Raw genomic sequence first — 20,976 nt, 5'->3', positions numbered from 1 at the left:
CAACTATTTTAAATCTCTGTAATAGCAAAATAATAACTAGAGAACTAAAATAATTAGCATTGATATATAATTTACATGTATCCCCCTACGAATGTATCTCTACCTGTAGCTTTTATACTGCTTACCATTTAAATATGCTCACAAGTTTTTTTTATTGGCGATGGCCCATGTACATGTGCTGAGCTTTACTGCCAGTGCAACATACACATATTTGCGGTGGTGGTTAATGGGGGTGAAATGTCCCGAACAGCAACACCTCGGGGTGAAAAGAAAACCAGAGCCACATTTATCACAGGTTCGTACACTGCCATCTGTAGGACTTCAGACAGAAGTTCAAATAAAACAACACTGAACATCATTTGTGGGTTCATGTTTGCACTCTGTGTATTTAACCCTTTCTCAAAATACTGTAGTGAAAATAAACATTTTATATTTTCTGTCATGGTCTCTGTTTCTTTTTCAATGAGTTATCATATTCATAAAATAAATGAATCGCAACAACCTTGCAACAACTTCACTAGACATGAAAGATAAAATTTCACTTTAGTACTCCTTGTTAAAGTTACTCACTGACACAAAATGCCAGTTTTAAGGTTATTATTACTTACACCTCTGCATTTCCTGCTATGACTAGTCAAAATGTCAGCCATAAAAAAGGCCTGTAGTCTCCCTGTGTTAGTGTCTATATCCATTATACTTACTGTAATCTTCAGTGCAGAGACTGCTATTAACCCGGATGCTCACGTATTACATCCCATGATTACAACCTTTGTGATTCTAGTATAGCTGTTTTGTTGGGAAGGGGAAAAAATGATATCAATGTGTAAGATATCACACATATCTTATCACAACTCAAAATGTGAAAGGCTTGCAAGAGAACTGCAAATAAAGTGACACACATTCTGCAGCTGCACACTGTGGTTTAGGGAGTCAGTATTCACAAGCTAAGCAGTTCTCTTCCACAACTATTTTCTAATATTATTTGTAAGATTAATATAAGATAAACAATAGGCTATATGACATTGTTAGATAAAACTCACTTGGAGTGGGGAGATTAACAACAATGTGGTCTGTGAACCATGTAATCAAAATACTATCTTTTATATCCCTTTCCCCTCAGTTTTGCATGAATGAAATGATAAACCTGTGCAATATCTGCACAGAAACCTGAAATATTGCACTTACACTCCCTGTGCTCAATTTTGGATTAAGGATAATTTTGCCATTCCTTATTTTGCTGTGGAACCAGTGAAGTGAATCCCTGCAGTGAGACACAAGAGGCCGCTCTTGAGGTGAAAAGGGGAGAAAGCCAGCGCTGTGGTTTCCTTGGTTTGACAGCAGGGGCTTGTTGTACAGCACAAAACAACAAGGATGAAGATTTCAAGCGACGATGCAGCAGCTACAGAGATAATCGAGGAGACGTTCAGCTGAAAGGCCATCAGCTTTATCTCGATCTCCCGGTGTGTCCAAACTAATTTAGCGTCCAGCAACGTTGATATCGACTGAACTGCAGATGAATGTCTGTGCCTTAAGTGTCCCTGGATTTGTTGTTGTTAGCTGCTAATGCTAACCATAGAAGTTGCGAGCTAGCTGGCCTAGCAAGCTAATGGTTAAAGCGAGGAAAAGACTTATAATGTTTGTTTTACTTGTCCGGGGAGTGAACTCGGCGTTGTTTAGCTAATGGAGCCAGCTAACATTAGCTTCAGTAGTTCAAGAAGTGCAGCTTTGGCAAAGCTTTTCAAGTACCAACCGTAGTAGTTAACTTAGCTTGCCAGTTAGCCACTATCCTTGGAAGAATGAGTAGAAAACATCATCATTTTAAAGGAGCCGAAGTCAGCTGCTGCGTGAAATACTTCTTATTTGGATTCAACATTATATTCTGGGTAAGTAAACACAATCTGTGACCTGTTTGCCTCACGTTATCATAATGAAAACAGCGCTTATGTTGCTAACTTAAAGTAACATTAAGTTAGCTCAAATAATCAGGTAAAGTTAGCTTAAGGTTAGTACCGTTAGTGAGTTGTAAAGTGAAATGATTGTGTAAGTTAGTTGACTTAATTAGAAAACTATTAAATATGCTTTTTTTTTTTTTTTTTTAAATTGTTTTGTTTTGTTTTGATTGTTCTTTATGTGTGTAAAGTTGCATCACAGATTAGCTTGTTAACTTGATTGACCTAGAGGAAGTTTAATTTTTTTCCATGTAGGACAGTAGTAAAGTCTTTAGGATTAGCAGCAAAGTTCTTGCCGTGACTCAGAAATATAAAATTTCACTGTCACATTTAGCAAACCTACTTATTTTTAAGCAGGACACAAAATTAGCACCAGCTACCAGCCAAATGCTGGTAAAATTAGCAAGTGGCTGGTAGATTTGCTTCACTCACCAGCTAAAAAAAAACCTAATGGTAATCTAGTGAGTGGCTAGTGAAATCTGAACATTCACTAGTAATTTGGCTGGTGGACAAAAAAAGTGAATTTTGCACCTTGTTTTTAAGTCTGTTTCTGTATTGACCTATGAGTATATAACTTTCCATTCTCTGAATGGTGGTGGATAAGTTAAACCACGAATATTACCAGCTACTACGATACTTTCTAACTAACATTTCTTCAAGTGTAAAAGAGTTTGTGATGATGATTTGAATATCGGATAGAGTATCTGATGGAGGAGGCAAACTAAGCAACCACAGACAAAAGCGGGTCTGGTGTTAGTTTCTCTCCGGGCCTTGACCTGGCAGTAAGCATTGGCACCATTGTGTTTGAGGTTGAGAAATGGCATGAGTTTCATCTGTATTGTTAGGCCAGTGGCAAGTGAGCCCACATCTCCTTTACAATGCCTCCTCTCCTCCATCTTTATCCCTCCTCAGTCTGAAAAGTTCCTCTGTTCAGTCTCCGTCACCCCTCCCTCCTCACCCGTCTGCATTGCCTCTGACCGGCTGGTGTAGTATAATGTCTGTGAGTGACTGAAGGAATGGCGTGTCTGTGTGCCCCAGAGGGTCTTCCCACACACTGTTGGGAGGAAAAGGCCACACGGTCCTGAATACCACCCAGCCCTCCTCTTTTCAAGCACCCTTTTCACTACCTCCACCACTATAGTGCTCGGGCTCTGCGGGACAGCATTGTTTCTCTCGCTAACACACCCACAAACGCACAAAGGGCGACGGTGGGAACAAAGACTGGGTGGGGGCGCCGGGTGTGATTCTGTGTTTTCTCCCCTCATACAGTGTGCTTGTTCTGTTGGACTCATCCGGCACATGGGATCCACATGCAACGGGCTCTCTTCTTATTCCTCATCCTTTCGTCACCACCTCCTCATTCCTCAACACTCCCCTTCAAAATGTAGGAGTATTACATTACACCATACCTCTGTGGTGATGTTCTGTTTTTGTTTTGTGTGTGTGAAACGGAGGTAATATGAACTTCCAAACATGCCACAAGCCAGAGTTTCCTAAAGAAATAAGAATAAATACATTTTACAGTTCAGGTCACAAATGAAAAATACTCTGTAATTCAATTTGACTGAGCAATCAACCAGGAAATATTGAGTCATAGGGCTTCGGTGTTGTGTCTGACTCACATTGTGTTCTTTCAGACGGTTTGACACTCAGGCCAAGCTAACACAGTCCTGTGTCTGAGCTCCCTCTGAAACTGTGTGAAACAAGTTCCAGCTCGCTGGCTGTTTCCGTTAATAATCACTAGAAGATGTTCTCCTCTTGTCTGTGCGCTGCGAAACTGGATTTGACAGACAAGCCAGCGCATTGCCGAAATAGAGAGAGATGGGGTTTATTCTCAACAAATCAACCCATTTGTCTCTCCTGTAGTGATCTTGTCAGGCTTGAAAATGCTGCCCAAATTGAGACAGAATGCTTGTAAGACCCTAAATATTGTGAACAAAATAGAGCAATAAAACCTTCTTCTCTGTGTGAATTCCTCCAGCGCCCAAGCTTGCTGTTGACAGCCAGGCATTCTCACCCAAGAACAACACACCTTCTCTCGTCCTTAGAATAGACACATTCCTCACATCCACTTAATTAATCACATTTTCTGCCTGAGCTGCTGAAATGTTTGGAAGCTCTGCATGCTGTAATTAAGAGCTTGTTAAGCTGTAACCAAGTTGCTTAGTTGGTTGGAGGCAGGCTGTGTGTTATTAGCCAGCTACAGCTCTGTAGCTGGCTGCTCACATTTGGCACTAAAAGGCACGTTGGGTGATCCCATCACAGGTGGACAGATGTGTGAATGCAGCTATGTGAGGTCTCATTTAGATACTATGTATGAATTCTTGACTAGTGCTGCAGCTATCAACTACTTTTACCTGACGAGTATCTTTTTGATCAATCCTTTAGTCAATAAACTGTCAGAAAATAGTAAAAAAATCATAATTTTCCAGAGCCTAAGCTCATGTCCTCAAATGCTTCTTTTGACTAGAAGTCCAAAACCCAAAGATATTCCCGTTAACAATGATATGAAACAGAAAAACAGCAAATCCTTTGGTAGCTAGTTGTAGTAGCTGGAACCTGCAAATGTTCTGCATTTTTGCAGAATAAATTACTTGAACGGTTAATTGATTATCAAAATTGTTGGTGATTAATTTTCTGTTGATTAATCATTGCAAATGTGTGTCTAATTGCAAAGGAGCACTACCTAGTCAACTTTTTTCTGTATGTTTGACATGATAAACATTCCGAACACATTTGATATCCAAGACAAAATACCGGCTGTTTGCTATTTTCTAGGGCAAATGTGTATGCTTTTATGTTTTGTTGTGTTTGCCATTGCCCACAGATAAAATCAAATGTGAACAGGGAAGCAAAGTCCACTCACAGGAGGATTTTTCTTTTTTTTTATTTGTTCTGATTTCTGTTCTGATACTCTGTGTTGACTGCAGTCTATCTCAGTTCGGAGGCTGTTTGCACACAATATCTGGTTATATCTAGATACAAGATAATAGCTCTGAACAGGACCTTAACTTCTCTCGATTATAACCCAGGACTCGACTGTGTAGTCTATTCCACTCGGATACGTTTTGACCCTTAACTGCAATTCAAACTCTTGTTGTAGTTACTGTAATAATTAATCAGCCAAATCGATACGTTGGTATTGCAATGTCAAGTGCGGAGGAGTGCCAGTGCGAAAAACATTCTGTGAAGTCACATTTTGTTCACCCTGTTGGCAGTGCTGTTCACATCATATCATCAAGAATGACTCCGTTCACGCAGCAGGCCGCATTAGAAATGCAGTATTTGGAAGTCAGCAAAAGGGCAGTCACACTTAACTAAGTCTATACCCTGTGCATTCGTGTGTGTGTGTGTCCAGAAAGCGTGGAGTTTGGTTTGTCTGCTAGTTAGTTGAGGTTAATGGGATCAGCTGGCTTAGGGAGGCATCTTCCTAAGTGTTGATAATCTCTACCTCCACATGGGGAGGAAGCCCTCACATCGGGACTCACACTTCTCATAGCAGCACTTGACTGAAAAATAACCTGAACAGCCTGATTTGAATAAAGAGGCGGATACAAGGACATTGAGTTCCAGACTTTATTTGCCCAGCGATAACACATAGAATCACAGTGATGAAAGCACAGGGATTAGATATTAGGATACATAAGAAAAAAATTAAACAGAAGGAAGGGAGATAAATTACTTACTAGAGCAGTTGAAATTTAGATTGGCCTTTAAAACATCTTATCCTCAAACAGAAGCAATGAAATGTAAACTAAGCGAGAACAAACAACGACACAACACTGTGCTTTTCTTGATTTTATTGCTCAATTGTTCAGAGATATAAGGAGATGAATGTGGATTTCATGTCAGATTAGCATCTAATGTCACATTTTCACATTGTTGCTCATCTACTACTATTCAGTAAAGGGCGGGATCAACAGAGTTTAGCACAGGTTGTATGTTTCACTGCCACCGACCGACCTGCGTTTGACTCTGGCTGTCAACATTACACTGTGGGAAAAGTTAGATAAAAAGGAAATAGTGTGACTACTGTACAAAGGCAGGTCCAGTTCAGTTTGAATGTACTCATTCAGTCAAATTCACTTCAATCGAGACCTTATTGTCCCGCGAGGGAAGTTTGGTTTTCTGATAGGGCTTCAAAAAGCGCAGAGTAAAAACAAATACTGTGGGTTATCGGAATATGCTTCTAGGCTTACACGTGAAGAAGAATGATAGGCTTGTACAGAAAGAGACGCTTTATAATACAACTCAGTGATACTGTGAGGTAATGTTTGGACAAGTCTCTTCAACAGTTTGATCAAAAAGAGAGGAAATATTGACAGTTGGCCAGTTTGAAATTCAGCTGAACTTGGATGTCAGACGTTTCAATTTTGGTTTAACATTTGTGATCAGCAGCTGTCCTTTCTAAAAATGGGGTTGAGCTGCTGCTTTAAGCATTAATTTTTATTTTCTAAATCAAAGTGGATGGGATAATCACTGACTGAGAACCAGATCCAGAAATAGTAAGCCCAAATGACAGGCTACCAAGCACGGATCTCTCCATAGCTGTCTCACTTAATGCTGCCTCCAAGGTTGCCTCGAGCTATGGCAGGGGGGAAATACAACTTGATGTGCATTGAAGTACTTTTGACCGGAAATAATAACAAAATTGGCCATATAACAGAAGTACTCTTCTGGTAGCTGCCTGATGTTTTATTTTAGAACTACTTCATACTGCAGAACCAGAGTGAGGAAGCTTTATTGGATAAGTTCACAGTAGAGAAAAACAGGATAGATGGGAGGAGAGGGGGATGTGTCTCAAGTCCATACTGAAACACCAGGGCGTCTTGAGCAATCAGCCAGAGGCAGCAGCTATAATTTACATAAAATACTGCATGACATATGACACATATCAGTCATGTTTGTATGGCTTCTGTGCTCTTTCTCCCCTAAATGTTGCATTTCTCTGCTAAAATAAAAAAATCCAAGTCACAATATGTGGATACTTCTTAAGGCAGCAATAGATTCAGGTAATGTTTCTGTTCAGATCCAAAATTAATCTCTCCTTGATCATCTTTGGCTAATTATGACCATTTTTGATTAAATTGGTGAAGCTATAATTCACTGTATCAGTGTAATCTGCACGAAACTGAAAGATAATACAAGCTTTCATGTGTGTCTATTATAATCCACCAAGGTTTCATCAAGTAGTTAATTTCCTGTTCAGGACTGAGCAATGGTAGTTAGACAGGAAACCACCAACCAAGTGTTTGTGTGCAGGCATTCACAAGAAAAAGTTCTTTAACAGCTTCAGAAAATATAAAACAATGTAAAACACAAGTTTTGTCCCCCTGGGTAGGCTGCAGTAAGAAATGTGAGTTTAATGTCCTTAGTGGGACTGCTACAGATTGGCCATCAAATCCTCACAGACAGAGGCAACAGATTCCTCTCATTTTAGCGCTTAATGTCTGATGTTGGGAATGGTAATAGTTCTGCATTTCCTGACATCATGTTGAATGATTTTTTTGGCCTTGAGTGATTAAAAAAAAACAAACATTATTGGCCAATTGTGGGTAACATCCCAGTGACTGAATAAACTCGTGGGACCACCTGACTCTACCATTATTATTGGTCTCCATGAAGCTAATTTGCAAAGAAGGCGCAGGTGCAGTTTAGCCTTCAGGTTTTCTCAAGGACACTCATTCACAGGCTGCGTTCTCTGAAAGATCCACGCTCTGAATTGGAAAGCAGTGAGAGTCACAAACTGCAACCAAGAAGTTGCACCCTGTTCTAAAACACGTACAGGTGTTGTTTTGTCCCACAAGGATTGACAGCGCCTGATGCAAGAAAAGATTCATTTTTCTTTTGAAAATAAAGTTTGACTGCTGTGCTCGCTGCTTATGACACAGCCAACTGAAAGACAACTTTATCTGAGACTGAGATTTATATGGCAGTAGACCAGATTGAACTGTCACATTAGTTAATTCGCAGATTATCATTGTGGAAATTTGTGCAGTGACATTTTTTGCAAAAATAGACGGGTAAAATGTCTCACCCTGATCGACTGAACTTAGTTTGACTGAGCTGTGACAAAAACATCAACAACACAGTATCTCACAGATGAACATACAAAAATTTATTTTTAACCTTTTTAAGATTTTTTTTTTATATTCTTAATGTTGGCTTATCCAGAGAGCCATAATACAACACTGTCAGCTGAGTCCTCTACCATTGCTCATTAAGTAGACGTTTTTATTTACAGTTTGATACAATGGTAAATGAATTAACTGTTGTCCTGAATGTACTCAAATTCCCACAATAACACTGCGTCTATCTGAAGATAATCTTGTTAGAGCTGTTCACAAACTCTTGCATTATTCAATCTCCCAAAAATGTGTAATTAATTAAGAATAATAACTAATTACAGTTGGTAATTATCAATGATGTCCAAAGACCTGTTCTGTAACATTATACCCTAGAAGGAGTCGTGTAAATGTGGTTTTCATGCTGTAAAATGAGTTGTTTTCTCTCTTTTAATCTATGCAAATTATTTAGAGTCAAAGGCTAAATGCTTTAATACTCCCTCTCCGTCAGTCTAATCTCTTCTACCTGATCTCTGCCTTCTTACCTTCACTCTTCTGCGTGTCACTTTGCAGCAAAAGCCACCAAACCCTTCACTACAACTGCTTATGTAACCACCAGGCCAACCCAGCAGCACCCCCCTCCACTTTGCTGCTGGTGTTGTTTCAGCATACTGCCAACATTGTTGGTCTTGTTATGTGTGTGTTGGTTGCTATCAGTTTACCCGCTTTCCCCGATTTAATCAGCTTCCCAACAGTATGATTTAACCTGGTTTCAATGGAACTATTATATTTCAGCCCCTGCCATTAGATTGTGCTTGAGTTTTGTCCATCATGAATGACATTTTGTGGCAGCTAAGCAGTTGATAACATTACATGAGTAAAACCACACGCCCAGAAATGGATGATTTTCACTGGCATGTAGTCTCACTGCTATAATCCTGAAGGCTTAGTGCTGTTTTTGTCTGAGTTTGGATCTTTGCATATGGTGGCCCAGTACTATGGCTGTCTCAGCAGTTACCCAAAGTTCTCCTTTTTTCATGTTGTAAACTGTGAGCCCTGCATTCATCCCTCCCCGGGACAGGAGGCTAATACTGGAGGGATTATCTTTAACTCTCAGGATATCAGATCCTCCAACCTCGTAAGCGGCCCAGTGCAATGACTATAACCTGCAGATGTAGTGATTCACTCTGTCCACAACAAGATATTTTCTCAGTATTCAGTTTTGTTTAAAGACTCCAAAAAAAACAATGTAAGTGATGAGGTTGTACCTGAAAACTTTATGACGTTATTGAGCGATTTTTGTATTTGTGTTTTGTTTGGGCTCTTCCCATGGTTTTCTTAAGTGGGTTAGGCTATGTTGGAAAAACGTGATATCATGTACATACTGTAGCAATAATAAAAATCAGAATCAGAGGACAGTTGTTGAGTTGTTTGCTTATGTTGCTAGGGAGATACCGCCGTAAAACAAAGATTATCATATCACACCCACATGATTCTGATAAAGCAAATTAACTGAAATTCATTGAGTTATACGAAACTATGGATGTTTTTTTATATCTTTTAACTTTGTATGTTGCATATGTAGTCATAATTTTTTTCTATTGAGAAATACATGTTTTCATGAAGCCTACTTTTAACTCAGGGGAATTAAATGGGTCTGACTGATGGGCACTGCCTCTTTCTGTCTGACAGTTGCTTCTTCTGTGTGTTTTGTTTTACAGTTACTAGGAGCAGCATTCTTGGGCATAGGCCTGTGGGCATGGGCGGAGAAGGTAAGTCTAAACACATGCATGCAAACACACAGTGGTGAAGTACAGCATGATTACCTCAGTAGCATAGCTCAAATTCTTCCCCATATTTCTACTGGAATTAGCTCGAAGTACGATTTGCAAGAGAGCTGAAATGAAAACAGGGCTGTTGAGAGTATGGGTGAGAAAAAATAGAAGCACCGTTGGTGTAGCACTTAAACGCATATTACCTGATAATGGTCCTGGTAAACGCATATTAGTCGACTCACGATGCTAATTATGCTGCGGCAGCTCAAGTGTGATGTGTGACTGTTGAAAGCTCTTTGAGCCATTAAGTAGCAAATGGTCAAATTGTTTTTCCAATACTTGCAGAGTTTTAACAGAAGCTACAAATAAGGAGCCTTAAGGACAAAATTACAAACTCATTTGACTCATCGCCATCAGGAATCCAGTGTCTTCGTCTGTCACAAAACGAATTAGGCCTTCATTTTGCAAGGAAACTGGTTACCGTTTGTTTTCCACAGTATACTAGCCACAAAGGTCAGGTTCTGCTATCGACCTCACGTGCGCAGTAGATCATAGCAACACTCAAAACTTCCCCCAGTCGAGTTAACAGTTAGTTCATTAATTAGTTTTGAAATTGTACCAGGCGGTTCAGTAAATGCTGCACCAGCGTAGAAGCATGTACTGATTAGTAACGTCTGGTCATGAACTCTGTGCAAATAGCCCTGCATCGGAGTACCTTTGTGGAACAGCGTGAATAATTTAAAGGGATTAGGCCGAATGATGAATAGCGGCTACTGGAAAGGCATAATGGTGAGTTTGGGTCTCAGTGACTAAGATGATTACTTTCATGCCTGCTGTTTTCAGCCAGACTACATTATAGTTTTAGGGCCTCATGCTTAAATTCAAATGAAGGCATTTTAATCTGCATCAATGGCATAAAAACTCAAGAATGCAGTGTTACCTCTGGCCTGTATTTGTTCCCTAGCTCAGTGTCAAAAATACAGGAAGAGATGAATAATGATCATACATACATAGAAGTTTGTGTACTCAAAAATAAACTTCACCTCAAAACACATTATCCCATTACATTTATTAACCTTCCAGTGACCCCGCACTTCAGCATTAATGTGTACACTATTGTACACGCGCATTTACAAAATCCCTTTGTCAGGGCAGCATGATGCAGACCAGAGACTGACAGGAAAACATGTTTGATACACAGTGACCTTGAGGCTGTGAAGGCAGGATGTGCAGAGAGGAAGGACAGATGTTTGTTTGTGGACGTTGGCAGAAAACGGTGAACTGTGCCTTTCCTGATAAAAGTTACTTACTGGACAGAGATTTTCCAGAGAATGAAATTGTGTTGTAGATAAATTGATAAATGAAACCCTTTGGGGGATTTGTTATTTTATTTAGAAAGCAACATACTTGATAGATACCATTCTAATCAAATAACATTATTGCCTTTTAATACATTTCTGCCGCGTTTGTGCATCTCTGAACAGGGCAGCTGGCCTCCTGGCTGTGTCAAAAGTTGAATTCTCACTATTTCACTTTGACATGAGAAGCTCTTTTCAAGGTTAACCATGTGTTTTTGTAGAGTGAGAATTTTTTTTTGTATTAGAGAACTGATAGTAAGGTTTGATTTTGGAAGCTTTATAGTCAGACTTTTAACCACTGTCTTTTGTCTTTCTTCTTCCCCCCCTCAGGGTGTGCTGTCCAATCTGTCATCCATCACGGACCTAGGGGGCTTCGACCCCGTGTGGCTCTTCATTGTCGTAGGAGGGGTCATGTTCATCCTGGGCTTTGCCGGCTGTATTGGAGCACTCAGAGAGAACACTCTACTGCTCAAATTCGTAAGCCAGCACCAGACTTTCCAAGCACAGACACCATTTCAACCAATTCACACCCCCTTAGATCTGCAGATCACACCAGTGCCGAGGCAGTCAGTGTAGCAGGTGTCATTTTGACTCACCCAAGCCAAATGGTGTGAGTGGTTGCATGGCACCAATGTGTGTTATCTCATTGCTGAATCAAGCTGCTGCGCCTTTTTGATCTCTAAAAAGCTGATAATTATTCTGAAGCCCAAAGCCATGACAACACCATTTTGGGAGTTTTGTTTGGGCTCAGCTGTATTGATAATAACATATGACTAACGGGAGACAAACTTGCCTTGTTGCTGGCTGCAAATCTGAGTAGCTATTAAGTCCAGCCAATGTCCATTAGCAGCAGTAAGTCAGGCGTCAGAGTGAGGAGCTAATGTGACTGTTGTGCATTTATCATTAGCCTGTCTCCTCCTACATTTACTGTAAAGGGATGATATAACGGTACCTCTGGGACTGCGGTTTCACTCAGCAAACCAGACCTGCACAAAGATGTTGTCCTTTTAATTTAATTTTATTTTCTTACAAGAAATGGTAGAAAAAAACGTTATTAGTGGTGTTCAATTGTGATCCTTTACAAAAAAGGGTTTTCCTAGGCGCACCCAAATTCCCTGATTGAAGTGACAGATTTATTGTTTTCTGTTTGTGTGTGTTGACTCCTGTGTTGACTCTTTTGCGTCATGCGCTTTTCAGTTCTCTGTGTTCCTGGGTTTGATCTTCTTCTTGGAGCTAACTGCGGGGATCCTTGCCTTCGTCTTTAAAGACTGGATCAAAGACCAGCTCAACTTCTTCATAAACAATAATGTCAAGGCCTACCGGGATGACATTGACTTGCAGAATCTCATCGACTTTGCCCAGGAATATGTGAGTCCACACCTACTGACTGAAACTAGTGTGTCACCCACAGTTAGAAAAATATATAATTTCCAAGTAATAGCTTGTTTTTCTTGGCTGGAGGAAGTCACTCCCTTCTCAAGACTTTTTTTTTTGTGTTTATATGTGTTTTTAAACTGATGTGGAAGACTTTCTCAGTCCAGGCTAGAGAGCAGAATGAGTCAGTCACTGCAATTGTGGAGTAAATCTCATGATAAATGTGATTGTGTTTCCCTCAAATGATTATCCAATGAAATGAATGAAACAGTTTAGATAATTGTCACCCGTGTGTAAAGGCTGGGTTCTGTCATGACGCAAAGGCGATTAGATCCGCTGCTGTCTCACCGGTTGTGTCTCACAATCTGTAGTCGCTACCTGCCACAGTCAGCTGGCTACACAACCCAGCAGACCTGAGCCAGGCTCTCAGGGCGGTTTCAAGACCAGATCAGAGAACGTAAATCTGTATTCTAGTCCTAGTTGGCAGTTTAATCTCTGCCTTTTATTACTGTCTCAGTGGTCGTGCTGTGGTGCCCACGGGCCCGATGACTGGAACCTGAATATCTACTTCAACTGCACTGAGTTGAACCCCAGCAGGGAGCGCTGTGGAGTCCCCTTCTCCTGCTGCGTCAAAGACCCTGCGGTGAGTCACTTAACAAAAATAATACATGATGAACTGAATATAATAATATATCCTGATTTGAATTAATAACCTGGCAACTGCAGTATTTCTGTCAAGATTTTAATATACAGTATTTAGCATGCTCAGAGAATTTGTTCAGGATGTAGTTTAAAAGAGACAAGATATTGATTAAATGATGTAAAAAGTCATGTTAAGAGTCATTGAACACGTCAAACACTGACCAGTAGAGGAAATAGTGATGGTTTAATCTGATTTAACATCTTTATGTTGTTTTTACAGGAGGATGTCATCAACACGCAGTGTGGTTATGATGTTCGGGGGTTCGGGGTTGGTATCTCTAAACATGTTTTTATCACTATCACAGGTCTCTATATATGTAACCCTGTAATTGTTTTGCTTCACTCTTCAGTTATTAACTTCTCAGGACCTAACTCTAAAAAATAATATTGTGCTTTATGATATTTTTTAAATAAATGTAGATAATCTAATAAAACAATAGCGGGTAGAGAGAACCAGTTCTCCTGCAGTAGTCAGTGGCAGTAGTGGAGCATGATTGGCACACAATCCCTGCCTGTCAAGTTCAAATGACGCAGAGCTGCCAAGTGGAATTACTCCTGAGGGCAATTTGATTGACAAGCTGCAAACCTGTTTGATTTAAATTATCTGAGCTGTTGAGGGCGCAGTGTCAGTCACGTTCATTTTGTACTGGGCTTGATTGCTTTTCTCAAACCGCTAATGAAAATGAAACGGATGAAATAAAATAACTATGAATAGAACAAATCGAGTTAAGATTAAACAGCATTTTTACTTAACATTAACATTCTCTGTAACAAGATGCGGAAGATGTTTTGTAAAACAGTCATCCTGAGAAGCAGTTGGCCAAACAGCAGACACAGAGAATGTATAGGGTTAAGTAGCACACAGGCTCCTCTGCGTGCTTCTTGCCTTAATAACAGATTGTTCTTCTAACAGGGATAATTAGGCTCCAGTTATAGCCTAGAGAGCAGCCTTACTACACTCTGTAATTGGCAACTCGGTGGGTTATGCCAGTCCGTTCCCTTTTCCTCTGTGTGTGGGTGTGGTGGTTACAACTCGCTGCACTGCAGTCAGAAAGATTGCTGTTGCTAGGCGCACTGCAATACAGTGAACCACCTGCCACTGAGTTGGTATGAATTAATTTTCTCTGTGTGCTCTCCTTGCTAACGCCCTGGCCATTGATATTTTGCTGAAACTATCGATGATGTGCAGCAAGTTCCTGTGCAGCTTGTTTATGGAGTGCAGGCCGGGAAAGAGGAAGAGCAGGAGACATGGGGAGGACAGCAGCACAACAAAGGCAGCAGGCTGAAATAGCTTCTGAGGAAGTTCACAGCCAGAACAACATAGTGTTTCCTGCTTTTTTATTGGCTGCCAAGGGGCTTCCTTTATCTCTCATTGGTTAAAAGCTAGCTTTCAGATTTTGCAAGAGAACAAAGGGTTTGCCTGGTTGACTTGGTCTTGAACAGTAACAAAGAGAGCATTGTACAAAGGCCTGTTCACACCCATTCATACCCCGCCTTTGAGCGTCTTTGCAGCATCTACATTACACCTTTTTTATATCCATCTCTGAATGACTTATGTACATTGTCGACAAAATCGTACAACCCAAACAGTCATCTGTCTGCTAACAGGAAATAGCCTCTGCCTGTTTGTTCAGTCCTCACAGGGTCCTCAGAGAAACTGAGTACACAGACTTGATGTTCTCCATGATGTCCAGACACTGACACGTTGTAATCTAAGAGTGACTCAGCTAACACTCACTCCTCAAGCCTTTTCCTGCAGTGAAGGAGTCAGTGGGCCAAATGCTACCTCCAGTGTTTGTTTTGTCTTACATTAGTCATAGATCAGAGTTCAGATGGTTGTTTAAATCATGCAGAAAGCCAATGTCCTGTCTGAGAGGTGATCATTGCCACTGTTTATTTTCTCTTAATGTCATTTACTCTGGTTTTTTTTGTTTGTTTTTTTTAAAGGAGCTGGATCGGCAGAAATATATCTACACCAAGGGCTGTGTGGGGCAGTTTGAGAAGTGGCTTCAGGACAACCTGATTATTGTTGCTGGGATCTTCGTTGGTATTGCACTTTTACAGGTAAGGTGACCTTTTTCATAGAATATTTTACTGTCTGGCTTTTACATGAGGCAACCTAGTGCATTTGAAATTAGTTGTTTTTTTTTTTTTTTTAACCTTAAACTAACATTATGGGGTTTGATCTTGTGTTGTCACTGCCATCTAGTGGTGAGAACAGGCAACATCGAGCAAACCTCTGCAATACAGCAGTCTGCTCCTTTTTCAATAGTAACATCCATATTCTATTGACATCACGTCCTGTGTGGTTTCCTCTCCAGATTTTTGGCATCTGCCTCGCTCAAAACCTGGTCAGCGATGTCAAAGCTGTCAAAGCCAACTGGTGACAGGAGGGGTGAAGTGCGGGAGCTGCACCCCTCAGGCCCCGCCAGGTCAACACAGCACACAAAGCATCCCGTCCAGCTGTGGACGCAGAGCCAAGAACTCTGTCTACTTTGCTACCAAGCTAAGTAGCACATACATACTCACACTAGCATATGTGCAGACACAAAGAGTTTACCTCCCTGTTTATCACTTGAAGGGGGAGAAGAAAATATCCCACACAAACCAAGCAGTCAAACACTTTGTTTACCACTCAGCTGGGATTTTCCTTAAATATACAGAGGACGACAGTCCTGCCTACTTCAGAGTTAGTCTTTTTATCTGTTTCCTCAGATTTTTTTTTTCTTTGGACAAGTGTATTTATGGGGCGCAGTTGCACAAGGACTCCTGTCAGCTGGGAGATTGGAAGCCATGGATGAGATGACAAAAAAAAACAAAGGAAAACAGACAAGTCCTCTTTTTAGGCCAAGCGTTACATTGTCACAGAGCCACTGTCTGCCCAGCAAGGGATTGAACATTTCCGCCTAAAAACAGCCTGTTTTTAACGAGTTTGTCCCCAATTCCTGCTGTGGAGAATCGTGGGTGGCTGGCCGCCCGGCCAATAAACGCATGGATTCCTCTGCGTGTCACTTTCTCCATCGTGACCTTTTATGACCACTGATAGACTCTGAACACTGGCTGGTTAAGTCTGTGACTCCAAGTCATTTCAAACTCAAAATGTAAAAAGTGCCATTAATTTCCAGTGAGTCTCCTTACTGTTCTTTACATATAATTTCTGCACCCTGCCCCAGAATACCTCAGGGCCTGGCCTAAAATATATGCTTTCTGCTACCGGTTCAAAGCATATCTATTTTTTTCCATCCATGTCTGTTGAATTTACATAGACTAACTTAATGCAGAAAAACACTGACAGTTCCTCGAAAGTCGCCCTGTTTGCCCTGCAGTGATTGTATTATCTGTTGATTTACTGAAGGATATTATATTGTATTATATGGAAAGGCCTGGTTAGGATCGTAGGTCTACGTTACACAGGGAAAAGGGTTACATAGTAGATATTGTTGTTTATCTCTGAGCATCCCTCAGGCACATGGGATTGCTGGTTTGGGGCCTTTTTACTTGACCTATGTTACCACATTTGTCTTACTCTTATATTTTGTCATCTGCATATTGAAATAAGAAAATATGTTTGATGTTTCATAATTTCCCGTTATTTTATAGACAGAGATTTTTATCCTGGGTTCATTGTTTGACTTTAACTGAGAAATCGCTTCTTATTGTTGATGTTGTTCACAGTCTTAACGGAGACCAAATAATATCAGCTGGCTACAAGCTAACTGCCAAGGTTTTGTCTGGCTACAATTCTGACTTTATTAGGAATGCTAACGATAGCAGATAGCATTTCTAGGTAGCCAAAATGTGAATTTATTGTCCCTTTATGTGGGAAGTGCCAGTTTAAATGAGAAATCAAACAAAATGATAAATGTTAAAATATTGCTTTTATCTTTTAATTCAGTGTTGTGTCTTTTGTTTGGACGGTTTTTAAATAGAATAGTCAATACAGCTGTTATCTTTGATATTAGAAATGGTCCCAATATAACATGAATGCTGCTTTAACGTTGACTAGTTTATTGATGTGTAGTACAGTAACCAAGCTAACAACATGTCTCACATGATGGCATTTTAACAATTTGTAATGTTGTTATTGTTTCCAGGCTGAGGAATAATTCTGATTTCTCAAGTTTACACTTTTTACTCAGCTTATGTTGCCCTTTTATTATAAAAAAAAAAGTCTTGTCTCACCTTATAAGTTGTTCATTTACTTTGAAGAAGTGCATCTTTTCATCCTCACAAAATGGTTCTGATACAACAGAGTTCACTTGATGATTTCATACATTATTGTCTGTATTTAACCACTACAGCTGTTTAGATACACAGCACCGGCAGAATTTGGGTGGGATTTACTCGACCACACACTTCCTGTAGGAGCAGATCCATACACACATACACACACTCATTCAGCCAAATAAAAAACAAAACATGTTTTGAATGGCAACACACACAAGTTGAAAGATGAGTAGCATTATTATTCTGTGAGCAGTATACCAAAACTACTTCTTGCGTCACTGAATCTGTCTGTAGAACATATATATAGGAATGCAACGTGTAACGGCACCTTATGATCGCATGTCACATGTTGCTCTCGCCCACACGCTCCCTTTTCAGAACAGTACCTGTTCTGACTGCACCTGTTTCGAAAGCTGTCATTTTGATGTATTTTTAAACTCGGGTGTCGGTTTGGAAAAAAAGACACACGCAGTCAGTCATTTGAAATTTAGGCGTTGAATGTGCGAGTAGAATAAATCCATTGCTTGCAACGTAGCAGCAACAGCACAATGCGTCTGCAGCAGAGTGACTGAGCACTAATGACTTCTCTCACTTTAGATGGATTGGTTTCTATAAGAGAAGCTTCATTCATTTCAGCGCTTTAGGTGTAATCATTCGGCGAGAGCCTCGAGCAATCGGAATAGACGGCCTTTCCTTCAGATCAAACGTAGAAACATTTACAGGATAAAATGCAACTTAAAGGTCTTGTAAATTCCCACCCAAAGTCGCCACGTTTGCCTGATGTGACAGATTTTATTACTCTTTTTTTTTTTTTTTTTTCACCATCCTGTTATTCGAAATGTGCGTGGGCTTCTTTGATTTCACAAACTGTTGTAAATCAATCGCTCCCGCTCAAGTTTAGAAGATCAGGATGAAACCAGTGTGTGTTTTTTTTTTTTTTCTTCCCATCCCTCCACACCTTTGGAGTTTAGTTCTTTTTTAAAAATGTGGGTTGAAACAGATAATGTGTGATTAATTAGTTCAGCAAAAGCTTTGAAGTGTGTTCATCTTTTTTAGAAATCACCCTTAATTGGAAGTGTTTGCTCAGGGTCTTTAACATCCCTTACCCTTCATTTAAAAAAAACAAAAAACCCCTCTGCTTATGCATGCGAGAAGATTCTGTCTTGTTCGTGATAAAATGGAGGGCTGCTGCCTTTTTGAGGGATGCTGAAGATCTGGCTGAAGGCAGACGGAGGCCACGGGTGTCGGTTCTGCTGCAGCATTGAGCTGCCGCTCTTAAACAAAAAGCTCTCCCGCTCTCTGCAGCCACAGCCTTATCTGGATGGATATGCCAATAATCAGACAGTCACCTTGGTAATAAGGACAATAATGCCATAATAATCTGTAGCAGCGTGGCAGGACTTTAATATGCAGACTCTACAAAGGTGACTCACAGGTTTATTTTAACAGCTTTTGGTTGTTCTGGTTTTGTATTCCTTTTATTGTAGGGGAAATGGGAGGGAAGAGAACAATGCTAATTAGCTTTGTCCTTTATCATAATGGCCTTGCATCATGAAACACCCTCTTAATTTCTCTGCTTTCCCCTGTAGGCAGTTAAATCATTCCCGAGGAGGAGCCTTATGCATACCATGAATGTATAAGTCAGTATCAGCATGGACCTACCGCTCTACGCTTAGTTAGAAATTCTCTTTACCCTTATGCAGCGCAATGCACAACAGAGATGAAGTCAGGAATGTGAATGAAGAGTCGTCTTTAGCGACGTTTTAGATGTTATTCTGGTTTTTACATTTTTAAAATGTTCTATTAGTGAGCATGAAAGCAGATGAGCATTCCATTTCTTCTGTTTCCAGGCGTGTGTGCAGACCTACGTGGACATTTTATATGCAAAAGCATTTTTAATCACCAGAAACAACCAGTTACAGTCTTTTAATGTCTCTTCAATAGCTGCAAACATGATGGATGATTCTAAATATCATTAAAAATCATCACTTCTGTTCAGATTTTATTGATATAAAACTTCTTTTTTTTTGCAACATGTGCATTTATAAATGATTTGACTGAACTTCTTTAAATTTACTTTACACATATAATAGAAAGCGAGTGTCATTGTGACTGATAATATGACCTGTGATCCTTTTTTTTTCAAGCTTTTGAAGTCAGCTAATATCTTAAGGCAGTTCTGTTGATATTTCTCACAAACGTGGGCGACACTTCAGACGTTCACAAGTCTTACCTCATCGTGTGCGGACGCTGGCCGCATCAGAGCACAGCAGAAGCAGAGTAATTGACTTGTTTGTGACCGTATTAACAGCAATATCACAGTTGTTAGCACTGACATTTCCATGCCAGGTCATGACATTTGATCAAGACACAAGTGTGATCTGACTGGAATGACAAGTTGATGATGGGTGTTACAGATTTGCTCACAGTTAAGGAGTATGGATACAGTAATACATGATCTTTTAGCCACACAGAAACCACTATAAATGTCTTTGTTGAACTGGGACACAAACGGTTTTCCTCAGTTTTACTTGCAGTATGTCAGTCTTCAACAGAAACAAGCTGATATCTATCTGTTCTCTCAGTTTAGACCTGCCTATTCTGATGGGTAGCCTTGTAAAGAAATGTTGTAAATAAGTATGAAAACTGTGGGACATGGTCTGTTACACTGTATATTGTGTTAAAATATGCCTCTTTCATATATTAAAGGATTTATGATAACAAGAGTTGTGTTCTCCTTTTTTAACTTCAAAATTTTTGACTGTAATAACATTTATTTATGTATTTCATGTTTATTTCTATGGGGACAAGTATATAACATGAACTAATGCCACATACCACATCATGTGTAGCCTAAGCTCAACATGAAAATACATGGAACAGCACAAAACAAACAATTTACCAACAGTGATACATTAAAAGTCGACAAGACAAGCACCAGATCACTCATGATTACATGACTGATCCCTCTTTAAAAACTGTTTCGATTTGAGTTCCCAGTCATAATCCATTTTGAGTTCTGTGAGTAAAATGTTCAACATGTCGATTCCCCCGAATAGAAAAGGTCGTCTGTCCAAGTAAGGATCTACAAGAGGGCACCTTACAGTTCTCAGTAAACCCTTAAAAGTACCACCAGATCACTGAGCACCTCAGGAGCCTCGTTATTCAGGCATTCATTTTATTTATTTACTCAACACAATTTTAAGGTAGCTGTATTTTATGTGAATATTTCTATTTTATGCTGCTTTATACTTCAACTCCTCAACATTTCAGAGGTAAATAGTTAGTGGTTACTAAGATTACGCATGCAAAACATCAACATGAAATATGATTTGTGTTCAATCAAACTACTAACTGGTATATAATTACGTTACAATAAGCTGCTAATGCATCAGTAATAGGAACCTAAGAATATAATGGATCTATAATAGAGCATTCTGAAAAGGACCCCTTTGCACAATAAGTGCAAGGTCTTTTGTAGTATTTTTTCACTGTGGTATTACTACTTCTACATAAATAAATGATC

The 20,976-nt window shown here is 39.9% G+C and overlaps 1 protein-coding gene across 3 annotated transcripts; it reads left to right on the top strand.

The window, feature by feature from the left end:
• Positions 1-1,261: 1,261 nt before the first annotated feature.
• Positions 1,262-20,176, top strand: tspan17 (tetraspanin 17). Of its 3 annotated transcripts, none has more exons than XM_044363624.1 (8): positions 1,262-1,883; positions 9,736-9,786; positions 11,478-11,624; positions 12,345-12,515; positions 13,039-13,164; positions 13,444-13,484; positions 15,171-15,287; positions 15,545-20,176. In XM_044363624.1, exons 1-7 carry the CDS (start codon positions 1,797-1,799, stop codon positions 15,244-15,246), a joined length of 699 nt encoding a protein of 232 aa, XP_044219559.1. In that variant the 5' UTR covers positions 1,262-1,796; the 3' UTR covers positions 15,247-15,287; positions 15,545-20,176. The 3 variants fall into 3 exon arrangements, with proteins under 3 accessions (XP_044219559.1, XP_044219558.1, XP_044219560.1); XM_044363623.1 differs by having other exon boundaries at positions 1,265-1,883; positions 13,444-13,491; XM_044363625.1 differs by lacking the exon at positions 1,262-1,883 and adding an exon at positions 3,277-3,333 and having other exon boundaries at positions 13,444-13,491.
• The last annotated feature ends 800 nt before the right edge of the window (positions 20,177-20,976 follow it).

The sequence above is a fragment of the Thunnus albacares genome, chromosome 10, assembly GCF_914725855.1.
Source record: "Thunnus albacares chromosome 10, fThuAlb1.1, whole genome shotgun sequence".
Lineage (NCBI taxonomy): Eukaryota > Metazoa > Chordata > Actinopteri > Scombriformes > Scombridae > Thunnus > Thunnus albacares.
This window is presented reverse-complemented; position numbering and strand designations above follow the sequence as displayed.